At 18.5% G+C, this 13,446-nt stretch overlaps 4 protein-coding genes across 4 annotated transcripts in view; 1 reads left to right on the top strand and 3 right to left on the bottom strand.

Annotated features, from left to right (window-relative positions):
- Positions 1-1,242, top strand: part of PRSY57_0711000 (hypothetical protein) — a gene marked incomplete at both ends in the record, with an annotated part of 1,980 nt that extends 738 nt beyond the window's left edge. The window contains 6 exons of the mRNA XM_020114657.1: positions 1-40; positions 153-228; positions 358-395; positions 741-786; positions 885-1,012; positions 1,111-1,242. Coding sequence (XP_019970613.1) covers positions 1-40; positions 153-228; positions 358-395; positions 741-786; positions 885-1,012; positions 1,111-1,242 — 460 coding nt within the window. The remainder of the gene's footprint in view (positions 41-152; positions 229-357; positions 396-740; positions 787-884; positions 1,013-1,110) is intronic.
- Positions 1,243-1,886: 644 nt separating this feature from the next.
- Positions 1,887-4,722, bottom strand: PRSY57_0710900 (mitochondrial ribosomal protein S5 precursor, putative; the record flags this gene model as incomplete). The annotated part of the gene is made up of 2 exons (XM_012906766.2): positions 1,887-2,572; positions 2,664-4,722. 2 exons carry the CDS (start codon positions 4,720-4,722, stop codon positions 1,887-1,889), a joined length of 2,745 nt encoding a protein of 914 aa, XP_012762220.2.
- Positions 4,723-5,427: 705 nt separating this feature from the next.
- Positions 5,428-8,292, bottom strand: PRSY57_0710800 (hypothetical protein; the record flags this gene model as incomplete). The annotated part of the gene is made up of 1 exon (XM_012906765.2): positions 5,428-8,292. One exon carries the CDS (start codon positions 8,290-8,292, stop codon positions 5,428-5,430), a length of 2,865 nt encoding a protein of 954 aa, XP_012762219.2.
- Positions 8,293-8,839: 547 nt separating this feature from the next.
- On the bottom strand, positions 8,840-10,147 carry PRSY57_0710700 (serpentine receptor, putative; the record flags this gene model as incomplete). The annotated part of the gene is made up of 2 exons (XM_012906764.2): positions 8,840-9,810; positions 10,045-10,147. The coding sequence occupies 2 exons, from the start codon at positions 10,145-10,147 to the stop codon at positions 8,840-8,842; spliced, it is 1,074 nt and encodes a 357-aa protein (XP_012762218.1).
- Positions 10,148-13,446: the final 3,299 nt, after the last annotated feature.

The following is a 13,446-nucleotide window of genomic DNA, read 5'->3' as shown; positions in this document are numbered from 1 at the left end:
GAATAGTGATATTAAAACAGTCTATTCAAGTATTTTTAGTGTAATTTATAAAATATAGAAAAATAATAAATATGTACAAAATGTTTAAATTTATAATTTTTATTTTTTTTTTTTTTTTTTTTTTTTTTTTTTTTTTTGTTTTGGATTTGCAGAATTCCAAGGTGACAATAGATGGAACCTGTTCATCTATGAAAGAATTAATTAAAGGAAGAAGCCTAAAATATTTAGGTATAATATATATATATATATATTTATTTATTTATTTTAATTAATAAGAATGGTGTAGTAAAATTATATAATACATTTTGTTGATATGATTAAGCTTTAATTTTTTTTCTATTTTTTTTTACCATTTAGATGAATTGGGTACTGAGGAATATGTAAATTCAGATGATGTAAGTTTTTCAAAAACAAAATATTAAAAAATGGATATAAAAATATTTTTATGTTTGTTAAAAGAAGAATAATATATATGTAAATGATGAAGATATTTTTATAAGAGTTTTATAGAATATTAAGAAACATTACTAACATTGTATATATATTCAGTATCATATTAGAAATAAATTGTTTATATAATGATAAGAAAAGAAAAATACTTTCCAAAAATGTTACCAACTATTTTTTATTATATATATATATATATATATATATATATATAGATAGATAGATATATAGATATATAGATATAGATATTTATTTATTTATATATTTATAATTTATTTTATTTTTTTTTTTAGGTCTTTAATTTTTCCATTTTTGTATATACTGTCAATGGACAACCAGGTTAAAAGAAAAATTATAAATAATTGCCGATATGTTAAATATGATAATGTTATATATAATACATATTTTATTATATATATATATATATATATTTTTAGATATTATACAACAAGTTTATAAGAAACATCCAAATTATATTAGCTATATAATAACGTGCAAGGAAAGTGAACTTTTTGATAATATTGACGACGCCAAAGATAATAAAAATGTTTTCCATACCAATCCTGTAAGTTAAATATATAAATTATATAAATCCATACATATATATATATATATATATATATATATATATATATATTTATTTATTTATTTATTTATTTTTAGAATATTCTATCCCAGTTAATGATTGTCTTTTTAATATTTTTTTTCCTTTTTATTGGATTTTACATTTTAATAAATATCAGCACACCAAAAATATATGAGGAAAAACAGTTAATAATAAATAAAGAACATTAAAATGTAAAAGAATAATATAATATATATTGTGTGATAATATTTATATCACATAGTATTTTATAACAAAAGGATCTTTTTTAAAATTTCCAGACCTATTTTATTGTTAATATTTATATTTTGAATTAATTGTTATCAAGTCTTTTTTTTTTTTCTTCTTCTTCTTTCTTTCTTTCTTTCTCATTTTAAAAAGGTTTTTATATTTGTAATAAAATAAAATGATTGATGTAATCGTAAAAATATATATATATTAATATAAATATGTTTATGAATTTCTATTTTTTTACATTAACTATGTTTATATATATATACATATATATTTATTTATTTATTTATTTATCCATCTATTTATTTTTTTTTCATTTCTTTCTTTTTTTTTTTTTTTTTTTTTTTTTTTTTTTTTTTTTTTTTTTTTTTTTTTTTTTTTTTTTTTTTTTGTTTATTCTAATTCATTAAAAAAAATTTATAAATATATTCAAAATAATAAAAAAAAAAAAATTATGTAATTTTCCAAATTAAAGGTAAATTGTTAAATAATGAGAGGATTATTGAAATATAGGAAAATGTGGATACAAAAAAATAAAATAAAATAAATAATTAAGAATTAATGACACATAAGAATTATTAACTTTGAAATAAATATTGCTTTAAAAGACATTTGTACGATAAATATTATTATCTACATATTTTTTTAATTTTTGAGACTCTACAAATTTTTGTATAGGTGTTTTCCAAGTATAAGGTGTAAAATCAGGTACAACTTCTTCAGGTATTTTGGATATATTGGATCTGAAATTTTTTCTACATACCATGCTTCTTTTTTTTTGTATTTTTTGAATTTTATATTTATATTCATTTAGAATATTTTTAAACCAATAATCTGGCCAATGGCTAGTATAATAATGAGGTGCAAAATGACAAACATATTTCTTTCCAGTCATTTTACATAAGGTTTTAATAGATACGATTTTATTTAAACATCTTTTTAATGCTTTAATTCTACTCATCCATTTATTGGATCCACTAAATGATATTTTAACATTATCTAACCCTAGAATATATGCTAAAGGTAAATATTTTCTATTGATTTTTAAACCTTTTCCTAATGGTCTTGGTATAATTTTCACATGTGAAGAATATTCTTGTCCACTTACAGGAAAATTGAGTATACAATTTTTATAATTGAAATCGATGAAGTCTAAATTACTAATAGAATTTAGTAGAGCATTATTTCGTGCTTCTTTTATATTTTTTCCAAACCCTACACCATATCCATAAACTCCTTTCCCATTACCTATAATGATAACAATTCGTATGTAGTAAACCCGTCCATCTGTAAAAAGAATAATTTTTTTTTTTTATTTTTTTTATTTTTTATTTTTTTTTTTATTTTTTTATTTTTTATTTTTATTTTATATTTTTACCTTTGGTCATGCTCATCATACGCTTTACCTCCAATATGGATGATCGCATTTCGTTTAGTTTTAGCATAGGGTCAATGGTATCCTTTTCCCTTATATATTTATTAGTATTTTGGTCATATATAGTATTTGGTATTTGCTTATATTTGTAATTATATGAATTTGTACTTTCATTATATGTATATGTAATTAATGATCTATTCATATTATAATTTTTTTCCTTTTGTAAAAATAGATCTATATCCATATCATTATATGTATTACTGTTTTTGTTATTATTTATTATAGTTAATGAGGAATTATTGTTATAAATAATATTTTTTAATTGTTCATCTGATATATGTTTATTTTGTTGTATTGCATTAATTCTTTCTTCGATTGAATTTTTTGGTTGTTCATGAAATAAATAAAATGGTGAAAATTCTTCATAAAAATAGAAATCGGTTATATTTCTACTAGCACATTTTAACATTAAATAAGAAACATATTTATCATTATCTGTTATTTCAATAAAATTATTATTATTATTTCTTAATAAATATTTTTCAAAATCATTTATATCCATCTGTAGCCATTTATCTAAACCAATTTTTTTTAGATTTATAAACATTAGATTTATTTGTTCTTCTAAATCTTTATTTATGTTTTTTTTTCCGAAAAAAAATTTAATAATAGATTTAAAATATAAGGTTAATTTATCTGTTGAAAATTCGATTTTCATATCTTCCATTATATTATCATTATTTATTTGTAAATTATCATATTTAAAATCATTACCAATGTTATAATATTTCTCTTTATATAATGTTTTATTTTTAAACTTTTGATTATATAACACTCGTTTTATATGATCTTTTAACCATTCTTCTACATATTTATTATTTAAATTACTTAGATTGGATGGTAAGTTTTTTTTTACCTTTTCATATACATCATTTATCCATCGTTCAACATCTTCCTCATTTTTCTCTAAACAAAAAAAATTACTTAAAGAAGTAACAAATTTATACAATCGATCGCATTCTCCTTTTTTAGGTATTTCTTTTTCTTCTAATATATCCCCAAATAAAAATATCAAATCCTCGCATATTTCGTTTGTTAAATTTTCAACAGCTAAACAAAAACTATTCGGATTGAAAATGGGTAAGTTCATATTTGTAATATTCATAAAGTTATTATTACAATTTTTATTTTTATCATAATTACATTCTTCAGAAATATTGTTTATTAAATTATCGTTAAAAGAATTGTTCACATTTAAATTTTTATCATCATTTATATCATTATTAGTTTGATCATTTTGCACATTATCCTGTAAGTTGTAATTATCTCTTTTCATTTCTTCTGAAGATTCAAAGTAATAATTCCTTTTATTATTATTATTACTACTACTACTACTATTAATATTGATATTATTATTGTTATCATTAACATTATTATTATCATCATTATTTTGTATTGTACCACTTTTATTAATTCCTAATGATGAAGTGCTAGTACCTTCTAAAATGTCCTTGTTTAAAATATATTTCTGAGAAAATTCATATAAATCATGATTCATTTTACTGTCTATATTCATAAACACATCTTCATCAAATACATTCGTTTTATCATTTAATTTTAATAAATTATATATTCTAATAGCTTGTTTATATTTTGATTCACACATTTCTTCTTTTGTATTTTCATTATCAATATTATTATTTACATTTTTAAAATTATCATCTTGCTTTTTTTCTTCATTTTTCAAATTAACCTTATTATTTTTTTTTTTTTTTTGTATTTCTTCTAAAATGTTGTCACTTAAAAAATAGTCATTACCATCTGCTTCGTCATAAATTAATTGTCTGAGATAATCGATTTTTTTATGTTTTATATTTTGATTGATAGTATTAATATTAATTTCATTGTTATATATATTATCTAAATATTTATCTCTCATCTTTTCATCACTATATCTATTCTTAAGAGTTTTATTTAAGTGGCTATTATGAATGTTACGAAAATTCCACATCTGGAATTTACAATGAACCCTTTTCTTGAACATAATTATTTTCATCATTATAAAAAAAATATATATATATAAAATATATATGTAAAAATTCTTATAATATTTTAAATGATTTTTAAACAATGAAATAGGGCTTATTATATATACATATATATATATATATATATATATATATATATACATATATAATGTAATATTTTATGCTACATTTATGCCATTTTATTATTTAAGTGTAAAAACAAAAACCAAAAAAAAGTTCAACTTTAATCAAATTTTTATATTATTAACCATTTCATATGAAGCCAATAAAAAAAATATTAATATGTATTTTTTATTTTAAAAAAGAATAATATATATATATTTAAAAAATGGGAATAAATATAAATAAAAAAATAAATAAATACATACATACATACATACATACATACATACATACATATATATATATATATATATATATATATATATATATATATATAACATGTATATTTTATTCATAAGAAAAAAGAAATATATAACGAAATGAAAAAAACATTCCTACATAAATAAATCATATTTCAATAAATGTGTAAAATATATATATATATATATATTTATATAGTTCAATATTTAATATTATTTTACATCATGAAAAAAATAATTTTATTTTATTTTATTTTATTTTTTTATTTTTTTATTTAATTTTTTTTTTTTTTTGAACATCATTTTGCCAGATATATTATAATATTTCATAATTTTAATGCCAAATGTATCATTTTAATCATAAATATCTTTTAAATAAAACAATGTGTTGGTTACTTTTTGTGTTTGACTATATTGTTGCGTTATTGTAGAAATTTCCTTGTCCTTCATAATTTGTATAGATTTATCTTTTTTGAAAAAGGATTCTATTGTTTGTGTTTCCACTGTTTTTTTGTTATATAACTTTTCATAATCTAAGAATATCTTAACTTGTAGTAACGTTTTATTTTTTATTGATTCTTCAGTTTCTATTGATTTTTCTTTTGGTATTTTATAGTACATATCAAAAATATGATCATCATATATTTCCAAAATGTTTTTATTGTATTTATGTAAATGATTTACATAATTTACATAATTTTCAGTAGTTATATTAAAATTCAGTTGATTTAACATAATGTTATTATTAAATAATTGATTTAATATTTCTTCAATTTTGTTATAAACACTCGTTTGACCTTTCAAACATTTTAAAACATCACTACTTTGGTATATATTACATTTCTCATTCCCAATTTGTAATACCATATTATTCATATCGTTTTCTTCTTTAGGAACAGGAATATTATATCCATCTATCGGTGTATATTTTATTGTCCCATTTTCGTTTGAAAAATTATACATATGAACATTAATTAAAATGTGATCCAATTTATTGTTAATAAGATATAAAAATAATTTTTCTGAACTTAAAAAATTTACAGAATTATGTTGGTCTTTTTCGTCTTCTAATAAGTAGTCATGTGATATATGATTTTGTGGCAAATTATATGAAGATAATTCTGTTTCATTTTCATTTAATAAAATGTCATCAAAATTTTCCATTTTGGTTGATTCTACTAAACTATGAATGGTTCCATTTTCATCATTTTTTGTTTCATTGAAATAAAAAAAATCCAATTCATATTCATTGACATTTTTAAATACATTAAAATTGTTTGTTTTTTCTTTCTTATCTTTTAAGACATCAGTTGTTTGATTTTCCACATTTTTTATAACATTTTGTTTATTATTATTTTCATATGGATAGATATATGATTTGTCATAATAATTATAAATAATAAGATTATCTGTTTGGTTATTCGCGATTTTCAAAATAGGAAAATAATTATAAAAATGTTTTAATAACAAATGGAACAAATGAATTGATTTTATAATTTCGTAATTTATTTTTATGCAATTTTTGTACTTTTTAGATAAATGTATGTAGTTGGAATATATATTATATAAATGATCATTACATGATACGTGATCATTCATTTCATTTAATTTTACATTTTCATCTTTATTTATAAGATTGTGGGAATTTGATATATTTACCTTTTTAGAGACATTACATTTATTTTTATTTATTTCTGTTTTATTTATATGATATATGTTTATAAATATGTTTATTATCTTTTTAATGTTATTTTGTATTTTTTCAATTTTGTATTTTATAGTATTTCTTAAATGTTTTATATATTTGAAAAAAATAAAAATGTATATATAACAGTCGAATATTAAATGTTTCTTATATTCATTATTAATCAGTAAAGAATGGTATTTAATATTTTGATTTTCAAAACTGGATGAATTATTATTTGAATAGCATTTATGTTCAAATTCTTCTTTTATGTATTCATGATTATCTTCTTTCTTGTCCTTATGATTGTTGTCTAACGAAATATTATTAACACTATTAATATTAAATATATGTTTATTATTTTTATTTTTTTTTTTTTTGTTGTTGTTGTTGTTATCTAAATCCTTATCACATTCATAGTAATATTTAAAGTAATTATATAGAGACAACATTGTCAAGTGATATATAAAATTAACAAACTTGTATATATTAACAAAAAATGATATATATATATACTGAAACATTTGAATATTTATAAACTTTATGTGCTTAATAAAATTCAAAATGTTTGCTTTGTCCATATGTGGAATTTGATCCAAATATAGTTGTTTGATTTTTTTTAAATTATTTAAAAAGATAAAAAACTCAATACTTTTATAATTTTGTTTTATGTATTTGTATATATAAATGTATATAAAAATTCCTAAAGATAAATGTAAAAAAAATTGTAAATATTTTTTTTTTTTTTTTTTCTCATTTTCACAAATAAATTCTCTTATCTTTTTTCTAGTAATAATTTTTCGAAATATTTTGGTCAGATAAATCATTCGATTTTTCTTATTATGCAAATTATCATTAACTTCACATATTTTATATAAAAATGATTTTTTAAATGCTAATATAGGTTCAGAATTATCTATTTTTTTATTCTTCATATAAGAGTTATCATTCATATGGTTATTATTATTATTAATATTTATTTGATCACCATAATTTGTAAATACAGCCTTCTTATCATCTTCTATATTTATATTTTTATTTATAGTTTTTTCCTTTTCTTTTTTTTTTTTACCTTTTATTTTCTTAAATTGTTCCACATAATTGTGTAAAGTATTGTAGTCAAAAAGATAGTTGTCATGACACACATACCTTTTGTTGTCTTCATCAAGTTTAATATAATACTTTTCTTTCATTTTTTCTTTTTCGAAATTATCAGAAGATTTATAATATTTTATTTCATTTATACATTTAAAAAAAAATAAGGAATCAATGATGATACTATTTACATATTTAAAAATATAATGTTCCGTTATTTTATAAAAGTAATGTAATATATTTGTTGTATATGAAAAATTATTTACATATTTATAATTACTAAGTAATATAAAGTTTCCATATTTATTAATTTTCTTATTAGTTTGTTTAACAATTTCTGATTTCTCTTTTATTTCAAAATTGTTATATTCAAAGTTGTAAATAAGGAAAGCACATGATAATATACACATATCATTTTCATCATAGATAGGTCCCTCCATTTTTGTGTTATTTTTTTTTTATATAAAAAAGATATATTCATAAATACTTTACAGAGTAATTTCTACAGGTAAATTGTTAAAATATATATATATATATATATATATATTATATTTTTTTTAAAAGGATGCATTTGTATATATCTATCAATTTTCATATGTTAAGGAGTATTTATTTTGCATTTACCTATAAACACGCATTTCACTCATCGTTTTAAAAATGAATAAATATGTATATATATATATGTAATATTTATATTAAAATATTTTATTTGCTTAAATGTTCTCCAATAATATAATTTTTGTAAAATATTATATATATATATTATATATGTATTCCATCTTGTCTTTTTCACTTTTTATTTTTTATTTTTTACTTTTTATTTTTTATTTTTTACTTTTTATTTTTTATTTTTTATTTTTTACTTTTTATTTTTTATTTATAGTTTTAATACACTTGAAAAAAAAAAAAAAAAAAAAAAAAGAAAATTAAAATTAAAATGAAATAAAAAAATAAAAATACATACATATATATTTATATATATATATGTCATATTTTGATGAATAACTGATTTTTTTTTATATATGTTAGCGAGATAAAAAAAAGCCACAAGGTAATTTGGAAATTCACAAATTGGTCTTTTATAGAATAACTAAAAACGGAAAAATAAAAAATAACTGATGATGTGAAAATGATAAATAAATAAATAATGGCCCATACATAATGAAAAGGTAATTTGGTTTGTACATTATAACATGGTCTATTAATTTCTAACACATAAGTAATTTCTAAAATGGTATATAATATTAGGCATAAAAATATAAGAGCACAAATGATCTGATTTAAATTATATTCTCCTTTAGTATATAAAGTAATATTTTTATATATAGTGTAGGATAATAATAATAATTGATACATATAATTAAGAATGAAAAGTGTTTTTTTCTTCCTATTACTAAATTCAAAATTTAATTTAAAATAATTAACTACATAAAAGGAATCTGTATATTTACTCATAAAAACATTAAAATTTATAATAGCCCAATATAAGCTAATAAATGTATTTTCTGATAATATATAATTTGTTAATTTATCAATTTTACATGTCCTCAAGGTATATATATTTATTACATTATTATTGAATTTTCTTATACCATATAAAAAACTTAAAAAACATAAAAAGTAAATTAAATAATAACATAAGATCCATAAACTATAATAACAAATAATAGAATTACTAACATTATATAAATATCTTATTTTTAATTTATTATATTTCTTCTCTTTCTCATTCTCATCACTACTTTCATCTTTTTCATTATTACTAAATTCATGCATATCGACATTTATTAAATCATCATTTATATCACTTGTCTCACTCTTCTTATTATTTAAATGGTTTATATTCTCTTTGTAATTCACGTTTAATAATAAAAGAAGCATATTTACAACTGTTAACAAGGCTAGTAGTTCCCATTTTACTTCTCCCGTACCAAAGCAACTAGTATAAAACTTTAACCCTGAAAGAAAAAAAAAAAAAAAAAAAAAATATATATATATATATATATATATAATATAATATAATGAGTTCAAAATAATATGAGGGATGCAGAAAAATGTCAAGGGGACTAAAATTTATATAATACATAATAATGTATTGAATATAGAAATTATATTATATATCTTATTTTCAATATTTTTCATCTTAATACATATATATATATATACAAATATTTAGATATATTTGAGCTTACAATCTTTTCTATTAAATGCTGTGAAAACGGTATGAATCCCCGTAAATATCACAAAAAAAAATATTGACAAAATTGTAATCTTTAATTTGTGCCTTTTAGCCATAACATGTATTTATATATTTTATTTATTTTTATTTATTATTATTATATTTTTTTTTTACATTAAAAATATATTTTTTGGCACAAATTTGTATTTAAAATATTTAATTAGAACTTTATATAGTTCTTCAAAAAAAAAAGATAAAAATTAATCAATAATTAATTCATAATAATAAAAATAAAATATATTAATTATAAAAAAAATATATTATTTATATATATATATATATATATATATATAATAATAAATAAAAATAAAAATATATTATATAATATATATGTAACATATATATAACATAATATATTTTTATAAAGATAAATTTTTTCTTTTCTTTTTTTTCTTAAATTTTTTATGAAATAAAATAAAAATAAAAATGTTAACAAATTAAATGACAAAAAAATTAAAATTTTAAAAATTGCTTCTCCCTAAAAAAAATTTTTTTTTTTTTTTTTTTTTTTGAAACCTTTTTGAAAAAATTTGTTCAAGGCATGTATTATATATATTATAATATTATATATATATTATATGTATATATATTATATATGTATTGTAAGAAAAAAAAAATATATAATTATAAATAATATGTATAAGTATATATTATTATATATAATATAATTATATTAAAAATTATTTTATTTCTTTTTTAATGTTATATTAAATATATAATACTATAATATTTAAATATATTTATATTTTTTTTAAGTTAAATATTATTTTCCGTTTTATTTCATTCTTATAAATAATATTTTAAAAATAAAAAATAAGTTATAATTATATGATTTTTATATATTTTATATATTACATTATTATTATTATTATTATTATTTATTATTATTATATGTTTATGAATGAAAATCGTCTTATTTTATTACATATATATATTATATAGATTTTATTATTTTTAATAAAAGAGTATAAGAAGGAATAACGACACGAATTCTTAACAATTTTTACCTTAAAAAGTAAGAGAATGTTAAAAGTTAATATATTGAAAATGAACCAAGGATTTTACTTTTAATTTATTTAATAATATAAAGAAAAAAAAAAATTGAAGTATGAACATTTTTAAAAATTAATAATTCTTGAATATATATTTTAAATGTATTTTCCTTTTTTCACCTTTTTCTTTTTTTTTTTTTTTTTATCAAGAATTTATGAATTATGTGTAATATAACATAAATTAAATATTTATAATACATCAAAAGAATTAATCTTATCATTTGAACAATATACATGAAAATTTAAGGTTTATATATATATAATATGAAAATAAAAAAAATTAGTTCATAAATATATTAAATTCACGACCCAGTTGGAATATATATACACATATATATATATTATTTTTATTTATTTACTTTTCCTTATTAAGTAATGTTCAAGATAAAATAATGTTACTATAGAATATTTTTTATTTTCAAAAAATTAAGTAAAACCATCCTTTAACGTAAAACAATATTTTCAAATGTTTATATATTATTTATAAATACAACTTTCTTACACTTGTATTAAAAATTATATTTTTATATCATTATTTAAATTAATCATTCTTATTGTAAATATGTTATATTATATATATATATATATATTTATTTATTTATTTATTTTAAGGATATATATTAATACTATGTATAATTTATATTCAAATATATTTATATAAAATTATTTTTTAAAATACATAAGAAAATATATTAATATCGAGGGCAGTTTAGATAAAAATAAACGTTATTACTTAATATTGCATATGTATGTAAAATGTCATATCATTATTAATGTAAATTTTTTATATATCCAATACTTTTGATAAAGGAAAAGATGCATACTACAAATTTTTATTAATAGATGATCTCATCCTATTTTGAGAATTGATATGTTCATCAAAAAAAACCATCATTTATATCATTTCCATATCTTTGGTCTATATGTTTTTCAATATTATCTAAGATATTCATACTGGGAACATCTTCAATATATTGGTTTGAATTCTCAGGGGTAAAATTATACCCATCCATGTGTATTTTCATAGAAACATTAGTATATAACTTGCTATTATCCATAGGATCTAGTAATTGGTCACTCATGATATGGGGAATATATATTTTTTTTTTTCATGGCTTTTCCATTTATTTATTAAATTCGTTAACATTTCTTTTTTATTCCACTGAGTTAATATATCTCGATTCCTATCTAACCATTTATGAAACAAATCTATTTGGTTGAGAATGGGGTCACCATATATTTGTTTGGCAAAAATATTGGAACGTGTATGTTTTGATATATAGTTTGTCCCAAACAATTCATTCTCTTTTCGTTTCAATAATTCACCATAAATATCAACAACGTGATTGTCAAAGTTTAAGGTATCATTGATTAAATCCATTCCGGAATATACATTATTCAATGAAACATATTTTGGATCATCTGTAGTATTAGTTGTGATATTTGTGTTTATTGGTACATTCCAATTAATATTATAAGTAACCTCTTCACCACTACTATCAAGATATTTATCTTTGATTTTTGTAATAAAGGGTTTTTCATCATGTTTATCAAAATATAAAGTATTAGGTTCCATATCCCTATGCATATTATCATCATTGGTAGTTTCATTATGTAAATTCATTTGTGTACATTGTAACATGTTCAAAATAAAATCCTGTTTTAGTTGATTCCATTCTTCATCTGTAAGATTATTGGTGGATATGTCCCTTGGTGTTACACTTTGCGTATATGGTGTATCATCGTATGTATCCATTATGTTTTTCATATGATCTATATGTGTATCCTGTGCATCATATGTTGTTTGGCTTGGTTTTAGTACTACGTCGATCAAAGTTTTATATTTTGGTGATTTATATGGATATATATCATTTACTTCTATTTCTTCATACTCGCTTTCTGATGAAGAAGTAATATCAGATGAAGATATATCACGAACATAACTGTAATCGTCCGTTTCTTCTCCTTCCATGTAAATATATGTTTTTCCAGCATAACGGCTACTTCTGTAAGGAACATACCGATTTGGTGATTTTGTTGTGGGTATGTAATAAACGTTTTGGGGTATATCAATGACACGAAAAAGATTGGTACGGGTAGATGTAATTTTGGGTTTTACCTATATATAAATATGAATATATATGTATTGGTGTATATGTAGGTATGTGTGTGTATGTATTTATGTATGTATGTAGTTATATATGTATGTGTATATGTATATATGTGTGTGGTATATGTTTTAAATATATGTATATATGTATGTGCATATGTATGTATGTATATATGTATGTGTATGCACGCGC

This window comes from Plasmodium reichenowi, chromosome 7 (assembly GCF_001601855.1).
Source record: "Plasmodium reichenowi strain SY57 chromosome 7, whole genome shotgun sequence".
NCBI classification, from domain to species: Eukaryota; Apicomplexa; class Aconoidasida; order Haemosporida; family Plasmodiidae; genus Plasmodium; species Plasmodium reichenowi.
This window is presented reverse-complemented; position numbering and strand designations above follow the sequence as displayed.